We start from the raw sequence: 24,428 nt of genomic DNA on the forward strand, positions 1-24,428 counted from the left end.
ACCGCCAAAAATCGAAGTCGACGACGAAGCTGAGTCTAGGGTTAACGAAAACCCTACTCGAACACTTGAAAGTGAAAAAGTAGAAGTCGACTCACCAGAAGAACTGCTTAACACTAGGGTTAACGAAAACTCGAATCTAGCACACCAACCAATGGCTCAAACGATTCGGTAATTGGCCGAAGCTCCGATAGAACAACCGCCATTGTGCATCGCGTTCCCTACTATTGATACTGATTTTGAGTTGAAGTCAGGTTTAATCCAATTACTGCCAACTTATCGTGGGTTACAAAATGAAAATCCCCACAAGCATCTGAAAGAATTTCATATGGTTTGTCTTAGCATGAAACCTCAGGGGGTAACTGAGGATCAGATTAAATTGCGTGCTTTCCCTTTCTCCCTAGCAGATTCTGCTAAGGAATGGTTATTTTATTTACCCCCTGGATCTATTACAACTTGGGCTGATCTATCTCGTTTGTTTCTAAATAGGCTTTTTCCAGCATCTCGGGCAGCTGAGCTAAGAAGAGAGATCGTTGGAATAAGACAAAAAGAAACTAAGTCCCTTTACGATTATTGGGAGCGATTTAAAAAGTTGTGTGCAAGTTGTCCACAACATGGTATAACAGAGCAATCTCTCCTCCAATATTTTTACGAAGGTTTGAAGCCCATGGAGATGAATATGGTAGACGCTGCTAGTGGAGGAGCATTGGTCAACATGACTCCCCAACAAGCGAGAGACTTGATCTCCACGATGGCTACAAATTCTCAGCAATTCCGAGCCAATACTAAACTCCCTAGAAGGGTTCACCAGCTAAGTAATTCAACCTTAGAGGATAAAGTTGATAGACTTACTAATATGATGAATTCTCTTATTACAGAAAAAATGAAGACAGCTCGATTATGCGGAATATGTGCTACACCTGATCACGCAACTGATGCATGTCCCAGTTTGTATGATGATACTACGGCCCATCTGGATGCTGTTGGAAATTTCCCTGGGCCACCACAAAGGCAGTACGACCCCTACGCTAATACCTACAACCCAGGATGGAGGGACCAACCTAACTTAAGCTATGGGGCCAATCCACGAAATAACCAGCCATATCAAAATCGGTTTCCGCAACAGCCACAAGGTTCAGGTAATTTTCTAGAAACCATGGTCAATAAGTTAGCAGCTAATGTTCTTGATTTTCAACAGCAAACTCTTAATTTCCAAAAAGAGACGGAAGATTTCCAACAGAAAACCGAGGCATCCATAAGAGAGTTGATCACATCGATTGAGAAATTGACCTCTCAAGGGAAGCTGCCGTCACAAACAGAACCAAACCCTAGACAAAATGCAAATGCAGTGATGTTGCGAAGTGGAAAGGTATTGGAATCAATTCCTGATAGGAATCTTGCCCAAGAAATCGCCCAGGAAAAACCCGAGAAAGACGAACAGGTCCGACCGAAGCCTCCATTGCCTAAAATTCAACCTCCATTTCCAGAACGATTCAACCAGTGTCGAAGAGATAAAGAGGATAAGGAAATTCTTGAAACATTTAGGAATGTCGAGATCAATATTCCGCTGTTGGACGCCATCAAGAAAATACCATGGTATGCTAAATTTCTTAAAGAGCTTTGCACTAACAAGCGAAAATTGACAGGTAATGAAAGGGTGAATGTTGGTGAGAATGTATCTGCAGTGTTACAACGAAAAATGCCGGTAAGATACAAAGATAGGGGCATGTTTGCAATACCATGCAAAATAGGCCATCTGGGAATTAAGAAGGCTATGTGTGATCTAGGGGCTTCTATAAATGTAATGCCATATTCTATTTATGAATCACTTAATGCGGGTTTTTTTTAACAAAAATAGGTGTTATCATTCAATTGGCGAACAGGTCTGTTGTGCACCCAGAAGGAGTCCTCGAGGATGTTCTGGTAAAAGTTAACGAGCTTATTTTCCCTGCAGATTTTTATGTGATCAAAATGGAGGAGGATATCACTCCTGGATCTTCAGATCTCCTGCTGGGTCGACTATTCCTTAGTACAGCTAGTACTAAAATTGATGTTCGAAGTGGAACTCTTACGATGGAGTTTGATGGGGAGATTGTAAAATTTAATGTCTACGACGCCATTAGCCATCCAAGCGAAATCTTGAGTGTAAATCGTATCGACATAATTGACTCTTTGGTGGAAGAAAATTATGAGTCAATTTATGGAGATGATTCTGAACTTGATGAAAATGAATTTGTTAATGAGTTATTATCTCCAAATACTAAACTGTTACCTTCTGTTATACAGGCACCAGAGTTGGAGTTGAAACCACTTCTTGAGCATCTGAAATATGCATTTTGGGGAAGGGTAATACCCTGTCATAAGGAGGCGATTGGCTGGACCATTGCAGACTTAAAAGGGATAAGCCCTTTGACGTGCACACACAGGATCTAATTGGAGGAAGACACGAAGCCGAGGCGAGAGGCGCAAAGACGGCTAAATTCGAATATGATGGAGGTAGTAAAAAAGGAAATAATTCAGCTTTTAGACGCTGACGTAATTTACCCTATTTCTGACAGTAGGTGGGTAAGTCCGGTTCAGGTCGTGCCCAAAAAAATAGGCATGACAGTAAAGAAAAATGCTGAAGGTGACTTGGTACCTACCCGAGTGCAAAATGGGTGGCGCGTCTGCATTGATTACAGGAAGTTGAATTCATACACTAGAAAAGATCATTTCCCTCTTCCTTTTATAGATCAAATACTTGAAAGATTAGCCGGAAAAACTCATTTTTGTTGTCTTGATGGATACTCAGGTTTCTTTCAAATTCCAGTCGCACCGGAGGACCAAGAAAAGACCACTTTTATATGCCCATTCGGTACATTTGCATATAGAAGGATGTCATTCGGTCTTTGCAATGCGCCAGCCACCTTCCAAAGATGAATGATGAGTATATTTTCTGAATATGTGGAAAAAATTATCGAAGTTTTTATGGATGATTTTACTGTATATGGGAGTTGTTTTGATGAATGCCTTAAAAACCTAACGATAATTTTGAGTAGGTGCATAGAATTTAATCTTGTCTTGAATTATGAAAAGTGTCATTTTATGGTAGACAAGGGTTGAATTCTAGGTCATGTTGTTTCATCTAAAGGAATTGAGGTCGATAAGGCCAAAATTGATATTATAAATTCTTTGCATTATCCCTCCACTGTGAGGGAAATTCGTTCTTTTCTTAGCCATGCAGGGTTTTACAGGCACTTCATAAAAAACTTCTCGAAGGTAGCTGAACCACTATGTGAGTTGTTGCAGAAGGATAAGAAATTTGAGTTTGGCCCAAAATGTAAGGAGGCATTTGATACACTCAAGCAAAAGTTAGTCTCCGCTCCTATAGTACAACCACCAGATTGGAAATACCCATTTGAAATTATGTGTGACGCCAGCGAGCGCAGTGTAGGAGTCGTGTTGGGGCAAAGGATAGACAAAGAAGCACATGTCATATGTTATGCCTCGAAAACCCTAGATGCTGCGCAGAGCAACTACACCACTACGGAAAAAGAACTCTTAGCCGTTGTATTTGCTTTAGATAAATTTCGACCTTATTTATTGGGAACTAAAGTGATTTTTTTTCGACCATGCACTCTCGGTATTTGATCGCGAAGAAAGAAGCAAAACCGAGGCTCATTAGGTGGATTTTGCTGCTCCAAGAATTTGACATTGAGATTCGAGACAAAAGAGGATGCGAGAATTTAGTGGCTGACCACTTAAGCAGAATAAAAGTACCTTTTGACGACATCCCTATTAAGGAAGAATTCCCTTATGAGAGCCTATTCTCGACCGAGGTACGTCTCCCATGGTATGCAGATATAGTAAACTTTCTAGCCACAGGATCATTACCCACTGAGTTAGCACGTTCCGTGAGGGGCAAGCTTAGACGCAACGCTCGATATTACATTTGGGATGACCCATACTTGTGGAAACACTGTTCAGACTAGATAATACGAAAATGTGTTCCAGAAACTGAGGTAACTTCTATCCTTAATTTTTGTCATGCTGAAGCTTGCGAAGGTCACTTTGGCCCTAAACGGACCGCTCATAAGGTATTAGAATGTGGGCTATATTGGCCCAAAATTTTTCGAGACGCATATAACTTTTGTAAGTCTTGCGATAGGTGCCAACATGTAGGTAACATCACTAAACGAAATCAAATGCCCTTTTCCCCGATTCATGTGTGCGAAATTTTTGATGTATGGGGTATCGATTTCATGGGCCCATTTATTTCTTCATTTAGCAATGTATACATAATTCTTGCAGTAGACTATGTTTCTAAGTGGATAGAAGCAAAGCCTACTCATAATGATAATGCCAAAACTGCTATGGAGTTTTTAAAACAAACTATTTTTTCCAGGTTTGGCACACCTCGAGCCCTAATCAGTGATCGTGGCACCCACTTTTGTAATAAGGTCATGGAGGCATTGTTGGCAAAATATGGAGCCCACCACCGTATAGCTACGGCTTACCATCCCCAAACGAACGGTCAAGCCGAGGTCTCAAACAGGGAAATCAAGACTATTTTAGAGAAAACAATTCGTCCTAACCGAAAGGATTGGAGCCTTCGGCTAAATGATGCACTTTGGGCCTATAGGACTGCGTATAAGGGATCGATTGGTATGACCTCGTATCGACTTATTTTTGGTAAAGCCTGCCACCTTCCAGTCGAATTGGAACATAAAGCCTATTGGGCCATTCGACAATGTAACATGGAGTTAGAACCTACAGGAAAGGCAAGGAAATTAGACATCCAAGAGTTATAAGAAATTCGTAATGAGGCCTATGAAAATGCTCACATTTATAAAGACAAGACAAAGTTGTTTCACGATAAGAGAATTGCTCAGAAGCATTTTCCGGTAGGACAAAAAGTTTTACTTTATAACTCCGTGTTAAAGTTATTCCCAGGTAAGCTTCGATCACGATGGCAAGGACCATTCATTGTTACTAAAGTGTTCACACATGGAGCAGGTTGAAATAGAGAGTGAGGAATCTGTAAAGCAGTTCGTAGTCAATGGCCAACGATTGAAGCCATTTTATGAGAATTTTCAAGCCCACACGGTTGAGGAAATTCATTTGGAACCACCATAGAACCAATAACGGCGTCGAGCTAACGACGTTAAACAAGCGCTTGTTGGGAGGCAACCCAATTTTTATTTTTATTTTTATTTATTTATTTTTTATTATTATTTATTATTTATTATTATTTTTCTTTACTTTATTTTCTTTATTATTTATTACTTATTTGGATATTAATCAATTTTTCTTCTTTTGCTTAAAAAAAATGAAGCAAACCGTTAAGCAACACTTAAAGCGCATTGAGGCCTGACTTGAAACCATTGGCCAGCAACTGACCAAGCTCATTGCCATCATTTGTGATCACACGGGGAGTTTTTCTAAACTTTTTTACCTATTTATTTCTTTTCGTCCACATTGAGGACAATGTGCTTTCAGTAGAGGGAGATACTCCTCCTTATTACTATAATTTTCTGTTGTGATTTTGGTTAGTGTTGCTGTTGCTGTGATTATTTTTGGCTAGTGTTGCTGCTTGAGGCTTTATTCTGTCCATATTTATTTGGAATCTCCTGCTTTTTTTCATGCCCAATATTTTTACCAAGAGTTGCCTACTATTTGACCTACAAGCATGATTCTTATTTTCTGAGAAAATTACGAATTTTTTTCATAATTGATGCCATCTCCACTGTTTTATTCTTATTAGACTAAAAATAATTGTGATTCATAAAGTTAACTTTATCTTGCTTTTCGTAAAATTGATCAAGTTTAAATACAAAGTGGACACTTAATATGTTGCATGCTAAAATATATTGATGACTATTAAGGTAATTACTGAAACTTATTTTTGACACTTGATTATTATTTTTTTCCTCTAAAGTCATCATAAAAAAAAGTTATTATTATTAATGTCGTTTAATATTTCCGTGGTTATGAGTGCAGCTTAAAAACGTGACTGACTGAGTAACCGGGGTAGGGTGCTTAGGTTGTCCTATTTCGCGTCAAAAGGTTGTGCGACGTGTTAGATAAAACTCCGCTAACCGGAATTAATCTTTAAGAACATATTGGGCTGAGTAACCGGGGTGGGGTGCTTGGCTGTCATTTCTCTTCGCGTCAAAAGGTTCGATATGTTCTTAAGAAAAAATTATAATAAATTAGGAGTCTGCTGGGCTGAGTAACCGGGGTGGGGTGCTTGGCTGTCATCTCTCTTCGCGTCAAAAGGTTCAGTATATTCCTAAAGCAAAAAAAAGGAAAAAAGAAAAAAAAAATTTAGGGACTAAAGGAGGAAACAAATAGGGTATCTTGGTAGGTTTGGTAATTTACCTAATTTTCATTAAATAATTCAAGTCGATTCTAATTTTTGTGTGTATTAATTGGAAAACTTTTTCTATTTTACTTAAAGCAAGCTTAAGTTTTTCTTTATTTTTCATATGCATTTTTGACTAATTTCTATAAAACTTTGAAAGTGGTATTTCTTTTATGGCATAATCTAACTTTCACAGTCGATAAGAACCATACTTGAGGGCAAGCACGGGCTAAGTAGGGGGGATTTGATAACACTCTAGAATAACGTATTTTTATGTATTAATTATGTATTTATTTTGAGTATTATCCTGTTAATTTGAGCTATTTATGATCTTTTATCTCATAGGGACTAAAATTGAGGCAAAAGTGAAACTAAGGGCCAAAAGCGTGAATTTAGAGATAAAATGGGCCAATGTGAGACACAAGGAACGTTGGTGCCAAAAGTGCAAGCATGGAGGACACAAGGGTTGAAATGCAAAAAGAAGAGATTTTATTCTATTAAACTCTATTTTAATTATATTAGGATAATTAATATTGAGATAATTATTAAAGATTATTTTTAGGATTTTATTTTATCTTTATTTATCTTCAATTAAATGTATTTATCTTTTAGGAATTTAAGTAGGATTAGAATATCTCTCCTAGCACATAAATAGGGGGCGAAGTGACTCAAAAAGGGATATCATCTTTCTTTTTCTGTAAACGCTCTCTCCCCAAAAGTCTAGGCTTTTGTTTTTTTCATATTTCCTTTCAATAAAATCTTTATTTTTATTTTATTTATTTTCTTTTCTACCACAACCATGAGCCACTAAACCCATCTAGCCGAAAGTTGTCAAAAATCCCCAAAAGGGTTCATGAGGCTTAGAATCCGTACTTAGCCTCCTCATTGAGTATTCATCGTTTCTCCTTTTACTGGGGCCGACGCTTTCCCAAGTCCCTTAAGAAGTAAGTTTTTCAACGAATGCAAAGACGGCCGCTTTGTATGTTTTGGGAAGGTTGCACAGTCGGTTCGTTAGCTTACTGCGTCAGAGGTTGGCGAGCCCAAGAGACAAAATGGCGTGGATTCGCCATTGAGAAGCGTTGATCTAGCATAAGACGATCCTGAAGCGATTGTTGGCTAGAGTCGTTCCACTAAATTGTAAGTCTAAATCCTTGAGCCGGTGGTCGAGGCGTCCTCTTCCACTATAACTGGCTTATTCGGTTTGGGAAGGATCATCTAAAAGCCGAGGATTGAACCCAAGGCGGAACGAGACAACTGGAGGCTGGAATCTCCCATAAGAATTTTCGTTCTCTTAACTCTATTTTTAATTTCTCAAATTTTCAATTCAATATTCTTAATTCTGTTTTTATTTTATTTTTCGTTTCTAGATCCAATAATTTAATTCTGCTATTGTTTTTCTTTTTTTCAGGAACGCAAGTTGTCTTGGGCAAAACTCTGCTTGGGATTTCACGGAACAAGATATTTTGCAAGTCCAGTCCCTGAGGATTTGACCCTACTTCCCTTTTACTATTCTTTTTCATTATTTATTAGGGATAGGATATTTTTGGTGCTTTCAACGACCGCATCACCACAGTTTCAAAAAAATAAATCCATGCAATCTTTGAATAATAAATTATCAAATAATAAATCTAAAATATTTATATAGAAAAATAGATTTGAGCCGAGCCCCTCTAAATGTCGTGTTCGCGTTCTAAACTAATGGGTTTTCAGAAAAGATAGATATTTAAAAGGGCAAGAGTTATAAAACTCAGTGTGAGTTCCATCACAAGCAAAACCATTACAAACAGTTGATAAGTTATACTAAATAATAACGCATAGAATAATTACGAATAAATAACAAATTAGAGTATTGATTTTTTAAATTAACCATCAATAGTATCTCAGAATTCATAATAGCAATTTCAAAATATCGGTATTTCAATTCACTCAGCAAAGTATAAATATGTCATCGCAAAAAATCCAGTTTGTATGCACATGCTTTATAAGTGTCATACAGTTTCAGTTTAACAGAAAAGATCCTACCTCTCCGCTACACACCACACTATGAGTTCCCCAGAACTCATCGAACCTTATATCTCCAGGTTATAGATAAACAACTGTTGATTTGCAGTTACTATCACTTGTTGTGGGTGCACAACATATTTGCAGATTAAACAAAATGCCACATGGTTCATATCGAACCACATATTTGCAGTTGTTGCCACTTGTTGTGAGTGCACAACATATTTGCAGATTAAACAAAATGCCACTTATTTCATAATCGAACCACACATTTGCAGTTGCCGCCACTTCTTGTGAGTGCACAACATATTTGCAAATTAAACAAACTACCACTTACTTCATAATGGAACCACACCATTTGCAGATTAAACTGCCACTCTTCCTCTGTACATATCATCCATCCTTATACAATGCAATACGACACGTTTTGTAATAGAATAAATCAATATTAGTAGTATTGATTTAACAGGTATTTCACTAGCAATTGACATGATTTAACAAGTATTTTAATAGGGTGGCTTTAGTATTAACACTAACAGATTATCTGTTTCACTATGTCGATAGCATGTAATATACACTTCACATACGATATAACCATAACACTTTAGTCATTAAATCATTACTTCTAGGATAACACAATACCAAGGACTAAATTGAACACATAAAAACTCTAAAGACAATTATGGGCATATACTGCGACTAAACTAAACATATGATACATATACATAATATTAATAATTCATTCAATCGAAATCATGGATTCTAGCATTATTTATATTATCGGGACTTAATTGAATAAAGTAAAACACTAAAAATAATTTAAAAATCAATTAGGGATTAAACTGGTCAAAACATAAAATTTTGGGTCAAACTGTAAAATTTGAAAAATAGGAGACAAAACTATAAAATCTAAAAAATTTAGGGCAAAATTATAAAATCTAAAAATTATGGGTAAATTTGTAAAATTTAAAAATCAAGGGTAAAACTATAAAAATCTAAAAAATCAGGGAAAACTTTTAAATTTTAAAAAATAGGGGCAAAACTATAAAATCTAAAAAATAAGAGACACACGGCCGTGTGACTAAACCTTGTGGGAAGCCCTAGACCGTGTGGAGGGGTTACATGGCCCTATGGCTAGGCCGAATGACAAACTATAGTCGTGTGAAAATTGAAAAGTCGAGGTGCAGGGGAGACACTGCCGTGTGGCAAGTCGTGTGGCAGGTCGTGTGGAGGGTCCTAGGTCATGTGAGAATCGAAAAACCTAGGGTTTCAGGGGGACATGGCCGTGTAACGGGCAGTGTGGTCCACACGCCAGTGTGGTTGCCCGTGTGGCCTTATTTCGAAGCACGATTTGCCCCGGTTCGCTTGTAAAAGAACACACATGTCTTCGAGATCTTGATTGACATTCCTCGTGCTTAAATCTGGTCTGGGGTACCTAAAACGAGTTCTTCAAATAGGATTTACATGAATCAATAACAGGTTCCAAGATTAAACAAGATTGTTAAGAGTTTCGACAAAATTCACAATGAATCGTAATCGAATTGAAAGATTTGCGAGATCCGACGCTATTTCAAAATTTACAAGTTCTTACAAATCAAAACGAGAATACTTACCTAAATTTTGATGAAAATACAAGATGTGATTGTCGAAAATTACAAAATCGATGAAGAAAATGAGTTAACGAAAATCGATTTTGAGTCGGGATAGCAAAATAATTCTCAGCAAAAAGTTGTAAAATTTGAAAAAAAAAAGGGAATATAAGAAAAAAAAAAGAAGCATGTAAAGATAAAAGAGGAAAAATTCTATTTAGGGTTGAAAAGAAATTAAAATTCGTATCTAATTAGGAGAGATTGGAGTAAATACTTGTAGTTTGGAAGTCCTAAAGGGCTACATAGTAATTTCCCCTTTTCTGTCGAAATTAAAAGAATATGGAGGGGAAGGGCTTGGCTTGAACTTGGGTTATAAGGGAGATGGAGTGATGCTTAACCATTAGGTTATTGTCCACACTTGGTTATTTTCTACTCCATTTAATATATATTCAAGTATGATTTTGATCATAGGTTACTAAAAAAATAAAGAAAAGAATTGGGAGAAGTGTGGCTTGAACCTAAAACCTCTAGGGAGTACACAAAACACTTAATCGTCAAGCCTAATCATTTACTTAATCATTCTTTACAATTAACCCCTTATATTTTGGGGTGTTACAAGTAGTTATTCTTCTAATGAGTAAAGATGTATCAACCACTGAAGTAGTAAATTTCATCTTATCAACCAATAATTCCTTCAATAACCAAGCTTGAGAAGCTTTTTGAGCCTATAAAGAGACTTCTTTAGTTTACAAACCAAAGGTTCACCATTGGCACCAACTTGTTCAAAGCCAAATGATTGTAACATGTACACTTTTTCAACTAGATCATCATTAATAAATGCGCTATTAACATCAATTTGCCTTAGTTTCCACTTTTGTGTAACGTTTAAGGCAATGATGGTGTGCACTATTCAGGGCCTAGCTATTGGACTAAAAGTGTCATAAAAGTTAAATCTAGCATGTTGTGCATATCCTTGAGCCATGGGTGTAACTTTGAAACCATCAATTGTACCATCATCTTTCTTTTTTATCTTAAAAAGACATCAATATCCAACTGCTTTTCAATTGTGACATAGTTCACCATCTAAAAAATGAGAGATGTGACACTAGTGATCCTTCCATTTCAAGTAAATATCAATCCAAGAACTTCACTAGGTGTGTTAAGTGGTAAGCTCCGATACCATTAAAATGACTTAGAATGATATTTGTAAAGGAAATTGAATAGTGCCAAAAGTAGTGCCAACTACTTCAGGCATTGGTGAATGGCAAAGATGAACATAGTGATATGTTTACATAGTTCAGTTTCCCTACGTCTACATGGCCTTTCCTAGAGAGATAATTACCATCTCAACACCTCGTATAAGAAGTGATTACATGCTCTAACACTCACCAGATTAAGAACCTCACTTTGCACCTACAATCTAGATCACTCTCCTCTAAGTTTTCCCCTGAAAACTTAGGTGGAAAACCAAGTAATTCCCTTATTTTTACACTCAATATGCAGTCACAATTACAAGTTCCTTATTGAACAAATAAGTGTTAAACCTCTCAATATAAAACAAATATAAATATCAAGTATTTAAACTACTTTAAAATTTCTAAAATACTAGATCAATTACAATCGATTTTTCCATCAAAGTAGCAGGATAATAAGCTTAGTGAACCTCTTCAATAAGTCCAGGATATGTTCCCAAGGTTACCCAATCCAATCCAATTTTCTCAAAATAGGCAAGTTTATTTACTTGATCTAATTCAAACCAATGTTCAAGATATGTTCCTATAATACGTCCAAAGAGTTAACAAAGATCACAAATCAATAATTTTCTTTATAAAAATTACAACTCCAAGTATGACAAATTATAAAGCTAAGCAATACGATAACAATGGACATTGCTTGTGACATTACACTAAGGATGTGTTCTCCGTTGCAGTAGAAAAACATTTTTGGGTTAAAAGTATTTTTCTATCGCAGAAGCAATGAAGAACACTTGGCTTTTACAGTCAAAAGTGCGGTCAAAAAGTGTTTTTCCACCCAAACGCAAAAATTGTGATTTAAGTGCTTTTGGCTTTTGGCCTTTGGGTTTGGAGGTGATAATTGTCAAGATACTCTTATTTATATTAACTATTTAAAGGAATATAAAAATTAGATTAATTTATATTTTATATATCATTATATTAAATTATTTAAATATCATGTTATTATATTAAATTATTTAAATCTTATTTATTATCTGTATAATTGATTATATTTACTTTTTAAAATTAAATATTTAAAATTTGAATTTCATGTATAATTATATTAAATTATTTAAATATCATATAACTTAACTAATTTTTACTTTCTTCTATCATATCTAAAAAATTATTTTAATTTTTAACCGTAATTTTAATAATAATAAACAACACTTAAAACTAACAAACATATTTTTTTTTTCACAGAAGCATTTAAAAAAAACACTTTAAAAAAAATTTTCTAACTCCAATAGCAATGGAAAAGTTATTCCCTTTTAAAAACAGCCTAAACGCATGTTCTATTTCAAATTTACAAACTAACACTAGCAATGAAGACGTTGACAGCAAACCCGTGCATGAATATTTGAGAACAACGCCCATACACTTCAGCATTGTCGGTCAATAAATATTGAAAGAATATAATTGTTTTTGTTACTATTAATGATAACTTTTGGATTATTTTTTCCTATGCTAATCTCTAGTTTAATTTGTTGTTTATTTCAATTTCATTGGATAAAAGGATAAAACCAAAATTTAGGAATATGGATTTTACATTATTGTGTTTTTTAGATTTAATTTACGATTCGATATTTCAAATTATATTTATTTTTTTATTTTGATATTTAAACTTTTTTAAAATTTAATTTCGTAATTAAAATGTCATACCACCGTATGTTTTGGTCCAAATTTTAACATGGTTTAAGAAATATGTGATCAATAAAAATATGCCACATGCCATTCTTCAATAAAAATATATATTCTAAAATTTATATATAATTAAAATTTTGAAAAACGGAAATTATAAAAGTAAAAACTCTTTCATTTCTTGAAATAATTAAATATTTTAACGTAAAAAAAGAATTAAAATTTCTGGGTAAATCCATCTACTTCATCATGTTCTTCTAGAATTTATCTCCTACTTATTCTTCATTTACAAATTTAAAATTAAAATATTAAAATTTACAAATTTTGACCAAATTCTCATTAAAAAGATACTCAGTATGTACAAAGACAGATATAGGAGTTTTATTTCATTATACAAAGACAAACTCAGAAAATTTATATCAATATACAAAGAATAATATAACAAAGATGAACAAAGACAAACAAAAACAAAAAGTATATATCATCAATATGATGAACGAAGACAAATCCATACACCTGGCGTCACGCCTAACTTATTAATAGAGCAACTTAGTTTTCAATTACCCATGTTGGTTGAGGAAATCACAAATATTTTTAAGCGGGAATTAAATTATATAAATGTAATTTTATTATTTTAATAGTCTATATTTTATAATTTTTAAAAAATTAAATTAAATTTTTATTATTACTAATTTAAAATTTTATAAATTATAAATAGACTTAAATGAAAAAAATACATTTTAAGGAGGGTCAGGACCCCTACCAATTCTTTGGCTCCGCCCCTGCATGTTGGCTAAAGAATCTAGCTCATTTAGAAATCCCCATAGATAAAGTTAATAGTTTATTATGTTAGTATAATCTCAAATTACTTACTAATAAATACAAAATATAAAGAATTTAAATATACAACTTTTTATAATTTGAATAATCAAGTTAGGAGGCTAGCTTATTGGATAAGTGGGGTTATTTATCGAGCTTTATGTAAATGTTTTAAAGGTCAAAAGATGACCACTTGAACTTTTTATTTTGAAAATAAATTATAATTATTATTATTATTTATTTGCATCTGAACAATTGTATTTGAGTAAACATAACTTTCAAATAAGATTCCTAAAGAAAAATATGATTTAACGTTATAAAAAAAAACGTAACTTATGTCTCAAGTTATGTAGTAAGTGTCATTATTCTATATTTTTCTTTTTGTTGTTTAAGACTTACTGTATTTTAAAAAGAAAAACTAACTTCATCTCACTTGAAGTAGTCAGCTTATTAGCAATATAATATGTATGTAAGAAAAGGCCTGACCTTGCCCTTTTCATAACATCAGATTCAGTCCAATTCTTCAGGCCTGCATGAGGAAGAAGATGGGTTAGGGATGAGTCTTCTTTAATAATATATGTTTTCTAATTTAATAAAAAGGAATTTTAAGAAAATTGTTCTATGATTTTAAAAGTTATAAAAGCTGTGGCTGGAAAATCGGAAATCGAATACATTTTAAAAGATAAATTGGATTAAATTAGATATTTTTTCTATCTCAATGAAAATGGTCAAATATGTTAAATAAATCAATTTTTGTATGGTTTTAAATCTGACAATAAAATAATGCAGCATTTATAGAAATACTAAAAACACCCATAAAAAGAAAAAAGCAAATAAATCCAAAATCACAACTTTCCCTCCAAATCCCTCCGCAATTAAAACGCCATGGTCAAATTCTAATTTTCATCCTTCTACAATTAGTAGTCACTCTATATAACATCTCATTATAAAAGTCGAGAAGCCAACAAACCCCTCAACGAGTTAGTATTAGTATTATCCTCGATCAGAGTTTTGTCTCCTAACTCTAACAAGAGCCCGTTGAGTAGTCTTCTAGGTGGCGATATTTTGAAGGCCTTTTTTGGAAAAGTCGAAAATCCTTCAATAGATTTTGTTCTCTATGACAACATATTCGCTCAAATTTTAATGGAATTAGTTCCTTCTTCTTCTTTTTTTTAATATAAAGCCTAAAACTACCCATAACACTTCTCAGCCTTTAAATTGAAGGATAAACGTGCTTAAATACACTTAAACCCACGTCTTTTTACACTAACAACAATACCGATACTAACCGAATTAAAACTCAATCTGTAAATTAATTCTATTATTAAGCATAAAAATATTACGTACCAAAAAAAATAAAGATAATGAATGTTAGCTAAGATGTGAATAAAATATTTAAAGTTTACAAGATAAATTTATTAATCTTATTTCATTCATGAAAATAATCTTTAATAAAATGAAATATGATATAAATCTTACCGACCAATATTGTTAATATGTTGTACTTTTTAACTTGATTTTTACTAAAGCAAATATAATTTAAATATTTATACAAGTATAATAATCGTCTCCTTATAATAATTTACAGGTGCATGAGACAGTGTTATGTTCAAATTTAATACTTAATTCATATATATTGATTTGATATAATTTAATTTTTAATTATATAATAAGTTAAAATATGTTTATAATTTCTGTACTTTTGAAAAAAAAATTTAGTCTTTATATTTGTATTTTTAAGAATGTAATCTTTTTATTTTTCAGATTTTAAGATTTAGGCCTAACAGTTAATATTGTTTTTTTTGTTAAATTCAAGTCAATTACAACATCTTCAACCAATTTAACCAAAAAATAACAATATTAATAATTAAATCTAAATTTTGAAATCTGAAAATAGAGAAACTAAGTTCTTACAAATACAAAGACAAGTACAAGGACTAAATTCTCAATTTTGACAAGTTACAAGCACATTTTAACCTTATATTACAATTTAGTCTAAATAATTAATATTTAAAAGTTGGTTTTAATAAAAAATAAAATTATTTTTCATATCAAATTAAAATATAAAACTAAATCTAAAATTTGAGAATGATGTAGGGACAAAACTATAATTCTACTATAAATCAGTATATTTGTCATCTCATTAAATTTCTTCACTATCACACTCTTGAGTCTATTCATTTTCTCCTCTGCTAGAATCAATGAGCTCGTTAGCCGAGAAATACATCTGAAATCCCGACGCCATTGCTGATACTCTTTTTAAATTTACTCTCCTTTTTCTGCAGATCCAAAATTTTGCCCCTCTTTTACGAATCCGCCAACAACAAAGCCTTCCTTCTCATGGACGGTTGCAGTGGATTAAACTGCTCTGCGCCGCGCCGGATCGCTGCTCGCCTCTTCTCTGCACTTAAGCGTCGGAAGGTGAAGGGGAGGGTGAATCTTGGCCAGAGGAAGGAAGATGATGATGACGTGGCACCACCTAATCACGTAACCCGTCGTCCTGATTCGTCATCAGGTCAAAATTGTCTTGGTGTCATTTTGTTTATTTTATTTGGTGGGGGAGAAGGGAGGTTGGGGTTTATTATTATTTGGCTTTTTGAGTTCCAAATTCTAATGTATATTTTTAGGAATAAATTTTATGCAATTATATATAATTTTGATTTTAGTTAGAGTTTTCATAGATCACAAATATTGTTTATTTACTAATAGATGGTTGAAAGGGTATTCGAATAGGATTAGTTTTAGATCATAACATGGAGAAAGACACCTATACTAGAGTGCAAATAGTTGCTTATATGGAGCCTAACTCTATAAGTGGTTCTTTTAGGGACAAAATACTATTTATTAAATCTTAAGATTTATGTCAACTAAATCTTAGCTCACGTAATATCAACTCTGAGTTGATTCGAAATTTTAATACTGAAATTATATTTGTACTTTTTATTATTTGCAAATAGAAGTTTAAGACTTAATCGAGCTCAAGCTTGAGTAACTCGATTAAGTCTTGAGCCGAACTCAAGCTTAGAGATTGATGTTGGATCAAATTTTAATAATTTTCGGGTTTTTCTTTAATCAGAAAGAAGCGGAAGGGAAGCTAATTACAACGTGGTAATAGGGTGTTTTTTGCTTCGACTGGTTGCTGTGACTGAAAAAGAACTTCAAAAGATGGCAGAACTGAGAATCCAAATAGCGGCTGTTCTTGAAAATGTTAAAGATGAGCTCCGAAACAAAGATTTATTCATAACCGCAAAGGAGATTGAATCAAACAACGGCATTGATGAAGATTTAGAATCGGAGTTTAATGGCGATCTTATATCAAATAAAGAGATATTTGATCAGCCTTTGAAATGTGAAAATGTGCCGAAAGAAGAAAAGTATCTGGAAGGAATGGATAGACTTGAAGCAGAACTTGAAGCCGAGTTAGAACGTTTGCAACTCCATTTGGATGCAAGCAAATTGTCCTCAACGCATCCTCAGGTACGATTAAAACTTGGGAATTTGGCATGTCTTTTGTATTTCATTGTTTTTGGTTAGGTTGATTTAATTAATTTGAATCTAAATTCCAGTTGAATTTGATTTGACCGAATTTGAACCATAATCGACTTGAAACCAAAGATCATCTGAATTTGAAATGACTTGAATTTAAAATGGTCCAAACTTGAAATGATTCGAATTCATAATTCCAGTTGAACTTGAATTGACTCAATCTGAACGAGTAACCCAAAATGGTCTGAACTTGAAATTGATTTAAACTCAAATAAATTGACCCAACTTGAACAAATATCTCTAAATGACCTAAACCTACCATGACTCAAAAAACTATAATGACTTGGGACTTGAAATATCCAAATAAAACAAACTTGAATGACTTGAATTGAAATTATCTAAAACTTTTAAAACTCTAATTGGCCCAACCCAAAATTATCTAAAACCAAAAATGATGTGAATCTTGAATGATCCAAACCTAAAACGCATAAATTAATTCATACTTGGAATCAGCCCATACCTAACTCAATATGTTTAGTTTATGTAGTAGTACTAACTAATATTGAAACCTTACCAATTCCCTGGAGATTTTAAATGTCATCTTTTTTACAACTATAGCAGAGTACTGGTAATAGTTCAGCCCGAAGCTACAGTATGAGCTGTGGAGAAGTAATTGACCCGACAATTTATGGTGAAGAAGAAGAGTGTGCGCAGTTGCATTGTGGTGTTCCTCCATACGAACTGGAGAGAAAGTTGCATGAATTGTTGGAGTCGAGGCAGGAAGAGCAGATAAGAGAATTAGAAGCTGCTTTGGCAAGTGCACAGCAAGAACTGGTCGACAAGGAAAGAGAGATTTCATGGTGGAAAGACACTGCACGGCTTATGTCGATTCATGTCCAACAACCTTCACCGTTTGGTTCCTAGCTGAGGTGAGAAAATTTCTTACTGCTTTTTTTCATGTGTATCATATCAGGTGTAGTTGTTTGGTGTTTAAAGATGAATTGTTTGTTATTTTGGCTTTAAAAGCATTTTGGATGGTTGATTAGTTTGCAAGTGAAACAGGGAAATTATTTCACATTTTTAAGGGATATTAGTTTATCAATGAATAGTTATCTACATTAAATTGAAGGCCTTTCGTTTGAATTTTAATGTTGTTTTTTTATTTTTTATAGTTCTCGTTAAAACCACCCTTACTATTTCGAGTCTCACCACATGTAATTGTCATTGTCATGAATGAGTCATCAATTTCACCATGTAGTCTTGCCCAAGAGTTGTGTATTGAATTTATTTTATTTGTACTATAATTACACTATTTTTGTAGCTGTAAACTCTAAAAGAATGAAAATAAAAATAAAAGTTAAATTGAGATAGGAGGACTGAAAGAGTGCACTCTATTATCATTAATAAGCAGCAAATCCTGATATAAAGGTTCAGTAATACAATCAAGTTTGGACATTCATGTACTCTAAGCACTAGAAACGACCTGAATAAAGAACAAGCAAATTGTATAAGCCTGTAGGTTTGTAATTAAACCTATCAATTTTGATCCCAAATCTAGAAATACAATTCCAACCTCAACTCGTTTTAATTATAAAAATTCTAACCATTTGAATTTAAATTGACTTTTGATTTTAAAATTGACTTGAAGTACTTCAAATTGACTCGATTTGATCCAAAATAATTTGAGTTTTAAATTGAACCAACTTAAATCTAATACGACACGAACTCAAATTGGAATGTTGAAATGATATAGAAGTTTTAAAATCCAAATTAATCTAATTTAAATTCAAATTGATTTGTGCAATTAGTTATTTAAACTGTCAACATAGGTTTTTGAATCGAATTGATGACCATTGGTTTTAATTCGATCATTGTTGTTTTCTTTTAAGAAATTCTAAAACTAGGAAATAAAAATTTTGAAAAATAAGGAAAATATTTAAATAACAATAATACATTTATTCATTTTTTTTTCTTCGGATTTAGGTTGGTGGGTGGGTTTAGGGTTAGCTTGTATTCATTTCTATTTGTTTAGGGTTTTTTTTCATTTGGGCTAGATTTTTCTTAGGGTTAGCTTGTATTCATTTTCTATTTGCTTAGGGTTTTTTCCTCATTTGGGCTAGATTTTTCTTAGGGTTTAGGTAAAATAATTTGACCCAAAACATAAAAATTGAGTAGGGTGGCACAAACATGGATTTGAGTCTAATTCCTGGGAAAGATGATGTTTTATAACCAATCACATTGAGTAGCAATTAATAATAATATAAGCGTCCCAGTTCCAGCAAGTTGCAACCACATAACTAACCCTCAAGTTATTCCGTTACCCTTTTTTAAGGTCCGCAGAACTAATGGGACAAAACAGGATTAGATAGAACGCCATGTCTGAGCCGACACAACCCTTTAAGTCTGAACACAGAGAAAGGCAACTCTCCCGTGCGCACTACGCACTACCCACCATTTCTTTTGGCTTCTTCTTTTCCTTTATATAAACCCCCCCTTCCATTCCATTCATAAATTTGAGAGAGAGAGAGATCATTTGTCAACGTCTTACTTCCCACTTTCGTTTACTCTTTTTTCCTTATATCATAAATGTAATAGGTCTTCCATTGTTTTTAATTTTTACCAACATTGATATGTCTGTGGTAATGATGTTAACAACTCTTTTTCTTCTTGCTAGTTCAGCCTGCAAACACGAAATGGCGAAAGCAGAGCACAACAACGTGACGCTGGGGATGGTGAGGGATTCATTGATAAGGCAAGAAGACACCATTGTTTACAGTCTGATAGAGAGAGCAAGGTTCCCTTTGAACCCTCCCACCTACGACCCTTCCTACGCTTCCATCCCTGGCTTCGGTGGATCTTTGCTTGAGTTCTTCGTTAAACAAACAGAGGCCGTACAAGCTAAGGTAAAAAAACTGAACCTCTCTTCTCTTTCATCTTTCTCCCTTATGTCATTCATTCTCAGTTAAAACATGCCACCTCTACTTAAAAAAGTTTTTAATTGAAATTGTTGTGATTGCATAGGTCTATTCAAGAGCAAATACAGGAATTTTAATGGGGTTGAAGTTGAAAATTTTGTGTTAAAAAAGAATTAAATTATTGAATTTCCATTTTATCAAGGGACTAGAAAGGTTTAATTTTTTTTTCATTTAACTAAGGGCAAAAAATATTTAAATTAATTTATTAATTTTACAAAGAGATTTTTTATATTTAGTCAAAAGAGTCAAGACTTACCTGTGCTTAATGATAATTTTGTGACGAGAAACATTAATGGTTAAACTAAATTGTAACTAAAAATCAAGTTTCAATTATTGTGACTTGTCTTTACTTTTTGGTGTTGATGTGATTAAATAATTGCTCATAATATAATCCCCATAACACAAAATGGAAGACAGCATTTTGCATTTACTGCTTTACTTTATACGTTGTCACTTCAAGGAAACCGGTTTACGTTACAAGAGATTTGATTCTCCAACTTTTAATCATCATCTCTTTGTTTCGTTCTAAAGTTAACTGTATGAATCATTTCCATTATATCTCGGAGTTGCCTTTTGTTTAAGGAAATTTAAGAGCGCCAGAAATGTTGGCCATTTGCTTATGCTAGGGTTTGAATCCCAACTTATAACATAAAGACAATACGGACTTTTTGGGAAGGAGTTGGGCGTCTCCTCAATACCTTCGCTATGTTTTAGAAATGGCTGCATGAACCATCTGAACTATATCTCCGAATAGTTGGCTACATGAATCGTTCTGCCTATATCCCGGGAACTGATTAGTTCTAAGTTTGAATGTGTTGCTGCAGGCTGGTAGATATGATAATCCTGAAGAGCATCCATTCTTCCCAGATAATCTACCACCCTCATTGGTGCCACATTACAAGTACCCTGAAGTAATTAATTACCTGTGTTTCTCTTCTCGATTTTTCTGAAAAATCACAATCCGGTTCAATTATAATCCGGACTAATAACTTCAAGTCAAACAGGTTTTGCATCCTGCAGCAATGTCTATTAACATAAATAAGCTCATCTGGGACATGTACTTCAACAAACTGCTACCATCGTTTGTCTCTCCGGGCGATGACGGAAACTATGCTTTGACCGCTGCTCGTGATCTCGAGTGTTTACAGGTATTTAACAATCTCTTATGAACGCTGAAGATATGATATTAGAAAAGTGGAAAAGTGGCTCTAAAAATGCATTGCTGATCCCTTTAGGCTATCTCTAGAAGAATTCACTATGGAAAACTTGTAGCTGAAGTGAAGTTCAGGGACGAACGGAAAGACTATGAACCGGCAATTCGTGCTCAGGTATTTTAGTTTTGTTGTCATAACGGTCAGATTGTTCAGACCTACCGGCTATTAGCTAGTCATTCATTAAGATACTCCTAGGATGCATATAGAGTTAGTAATATAATAGCTTGGGACAATGTTGTGGTGATTTCAGGATAGATTTACTCTGACAAATTTGTTGACGTTTACAAACGTTGAAGAAGCGGTAAAGAAGAGAGTGGCGAAGAAGGCGATGACATTTGGCCAGGAAGTGAAGCTCGGTGATGATGGAGACAAGGGAAAGTACAAGGTTGATCCAGCTATTGTTTCTGGTCTGTATGCAGATTGGGTGATTCCCTTAACAAAGGAAGTCGAAATTGACTACCTCCTCCGTCGCCTCAATTGAAACCATATTAATATCGGTTCTCGATGTTACCCTCCGAATAAAGATCATTCATGTGACAAAACTGCTTTCTAATTAATAAAAGTAGTACTCTTTTGATTATGCTTTAAAAATTTATGGTATAAATCTCCAAATGCTAAGAGTATCAACTAGAATAAGCATGACTGTTACTCAACTCCTCGATGGGAGCAGCATATGGCGAATTCCAATCTGCTTCGAAGATTTCTTGAAGCTGTGACACAATGGCAGGATTGTATGTCCCAAAGCTAACTCCAGCTGTCGTATAGAAATAATCCCAAACCAGATTGCTGGTACCGATGTGTGCACGAACATCGCTAACTGCGTATTTCCCATGATTGACTCTGGTGTAGCCTGGGTAGACATTTCCAGTACGCTTTCTTTTGTGAATGGCCGGTCCGGTCAAGTTGTAACCTGGCACCTTATGGTACTTTATCTCTACACTCCCTGAACATCTGTTCTGCTTGGAAGAATAGCAGAGGACATTGGTGTAGAGAAGCGACTTCAAGTAGAGCTCAGTTTTTTCAATAAAATTTGCCCAATACGCCACAAGTACCTTCACTTTTGCATGCTTCGAGAATACAACCTGCCATGTTTAAACATCATAAGAATAGGGAAAACACAAGCAATAATCCACTAAAATAGTACCTCTGAGATTGCACTTGAAAGAGATGACCAATAAACTGTTTGCTTTGTATGTTGGGATTGGCCAAGCCATTCCATGGTACTGATCCTTACTGTGCCTCCATCTCCGACGGATTTAATTGTATCGAGCCACCCTTGTTCGTCGGGCTGGAACCTGCCGAATGACAGCTGCTGACCACAAGTGGCATCAAAAATCGAATGAAACATAGAAGACTAAACATAAAAGACAGCAACTTACTTCAGGTGGAGCAAAAGACAGATAGCTTGATTGAGGCACTGAACTTATGTAACCATATCCTGGAGCATCAATAATCAATTTCAATATTTTAGGGTCTGCTAATTTCGGATAGCTTGTCACATAAGGAATCTCCACGAAACGAGGAAGTCGAGGCCTGAGATGAATAAACATGTTAAGCCAGCCCAAAGTAACAAAGGCAGAGTAATGCAGAATATGCAGGGTGTTAACGTACGTGCATCTCATGTCAGATTCGATGAAATGTGACCAGCAGGGAACTCTTCTTTGAATCTGCCATTTCGGGTCTAATATTGTTGTTGTGAAAGCTGAAACATTAAGATGTGCAAGTCTCCATAGATTATGAAAGTAGACCCCAACCTTTCTTGCTACTTTAGGACAACCGACAAGATAAATTCCGACTTCCTTTATCTGTAACCATAATCAGAACATATTATTGCAAGGTGAGATGATCAGCGGAGTGAAGATAAGAATCAACCGAAGGCACAATCTGCCACATACTATTGCATGATACCGTGTTACTCAGGGTTTCTTTTTATTTTTGCCATCAACTAGTGTTAGAAATTACAATGTACAAGTGAATAATACGGTTCAACAATCTGAAGTACGAATAGTCATAGACCATGAGCAAGTAGCTAGTTACCCTCGATTGGTTAAGTTAATAAAGGTTCATGATCTTGATGACAAATATGATGAATCGAAGATGATAAACCAGAACATTATGATCTTTCATATACCTGAGTAAGTGATTTCCAGTCATTGTTTGCAGATCCTATATAGACATCCCGGTTATCCGATATCCAAACTTTCGCATGGACAACACCTGTGCTGAACCATTTATCGAGTAATAAAGTCACACTCTTGACATTTGCTCTTCTCGAAGCAAGACCGGAGGGCTCTTTGGTGTAGTCAGGATACACTCCAGAGTGCTGTATCAACCTGAAATTCGGATCGATTTATAGTACTTCGCAAATGGACCACATTTGTTTCTATGCAATGCAATGAGAGCTAAAAGCATTACATAAGCTATATTTCCCTATATAACAGTTAGAAATTTTCATTAAAAAAAAAGGGAAGACATTTTGTCCATAAAACATCACCTGATATCAACATCTCTATCAGCAGCATTTTCCAGGGCTGTATACACAGAAAAGCCTTGATGCGCGCCGAAGCGATGCATATCTTCGTTCGAATATCCATAATCCCCTGACCGGGAATCCTCTGGATGTGCTTTCAATTGCCAATACTGAGCTATTATATCTAGTTTGCCAGTTGAATTGTAAGCCAACCATTTAAATACATCACCTATAAACCAAGAAAAAAGGTCAAAAAATGGAAATACAGTTTCATTCATTTCCACTTTGGAGCTTGAAGCAGATAAAGACTGTTACCGGTAGAGAGGACACCAGGGACCCGAGGGAGATGAGGCATATCTGTAGGGATTGACTGGACCAACCAAGCTTTGCATCGAGGCAACGACTCGGTGAAATATGGCAGTGATAGATGGACCAAGAGAAACAACACAAAGGATATGATTATGCTGTACTTAAACTCCATTTTTTCTTTTCCCCTAATCCTTACCTCCTTTTATGTATTTATGTATCAGTTTTTAAACATGTAGCAGCTTATACCAAAAGCTTATAGTTTTCATGCAAAATTATTGTGCCTTCAAAGAGAAGCATGTCCGTTGTTAATGGAACTTAAGAACCCTTAAGATCATATAATTTGTATTCA

General features: G+C 34.5%; 3 protein-coding genes across 5 annotated transcripts; 2 read left to right on the top strand and 1 right to left on the bottom strand.

Annotated features, from left to right (window-relative positions):
* The first annotated feature begins 11,906 nt into the window (after positions 1 to 11,906).
* Positions 11,907 to 18,254, top strand: LOC105772759 (protein POLAR LOCALIZATION DURING ASYMMETRIC DIVISION AND REDISTRIBUTION). Its single transcript, XM_012594193.2, has 4 exons — positions 11,907 to 12,017; positions 15,840 to 16,140; positions 16,702 to 17,102; positions 17,730 to 18,254. The coding sequence occupies exons 1-4, from the start codon at positions 11,907 to 11,909 to the stop codon at positions 18,033 to 18,035; spliced, it is 1,119 nt and encodes a 372-aa protein (XP_012449647.2). The 3' UTR covers positions 18,036 to 18,254.
* A 1,200-nt stretch (positions 18,255 to 19,454) lies between these two features.
* LOC105772760 (chorismate mutase 2) lies at positions 19,455 to 21,891 on the top strand. 3 transcript variants are annotated; one of them, XM_012594198.2, is made up of 6 exons: positions 19,455 to 19,699; positions 19,786 to 20,014; positions 20,911 to 20,997; positions 21,091 to 21,234; positions 21,322 to 21,414; positions 21,551 to 21,891. In XM_012594198.2, the coding sequence occupies exons 2-6, from the start codon at positions 19,805 to 19,807 to the stop codon at positions 21,779 to 21,781; spliced, it is 765 nt and encodes a 254-aa protein (XP_012449652.1). In that variant the 5' UTR covers positions 19,455 to 19,699; positions 19,786 to 19,804; the 3' UTR covers positions 21,782 to 21,891. The 3 variants fall into 3 exon arrangements, with proteins under 3 accessions (XP_012449652.1, XP_012449651.1, XP_012449650.1); XM_012594197.2 differs by having other exon boundaries at positions 19,456 to 19,699; positions 19,791 to 20,014; XM_012594196.2 differs by lacking the exon at positions 19,455 to 19,699 and having other exon boundaries at positions 19,737 to 20,014.
* LOC105772758 (uncharacterized) lies at positions 21,854 to 24,284 on the bottom strand. The gene is made up of 7 exons (XM_012594192.2): positions 24,086 to 24,284; positions 23,795 to 23,999; positions 23,432 to 23,633; positions 22,912 to 23,105; positions 22,680 to 22,833; positions 22,445 to 22,609; positions 21,854 to 22,382 (listed from the first exon to the last, which is right to left on the bottom strand). Exons 1-7 carry the CDS (start codon positions 24,249 to 24,251, stop codon positions 21,924 to 21,926), a joined length of 1,545 nt encoding a protein of 514 aa, XP_012449646.1. The 5' UTR covers positions 24,252 to 24,284; the 3' UTR covers positions 21,854 to 21,923.
* Positions 24,285 to 24,428: the final 144 nt, after the last annotated feature.

Source organism: Gossypium raimondii, chromosome 6 (genome assembly GCF_025698545.1).
Source record: "Gossypium raimondii isolate GPD5lz chromosome 6, ASM2569854v1, whole genome shotgun sequence".
NCBI lineage: Eukaryota > Viridiplantae > Streptophyta > Magnoliopsida > Malvales > Malvaceae > Gossypium > Gossypium raimondii.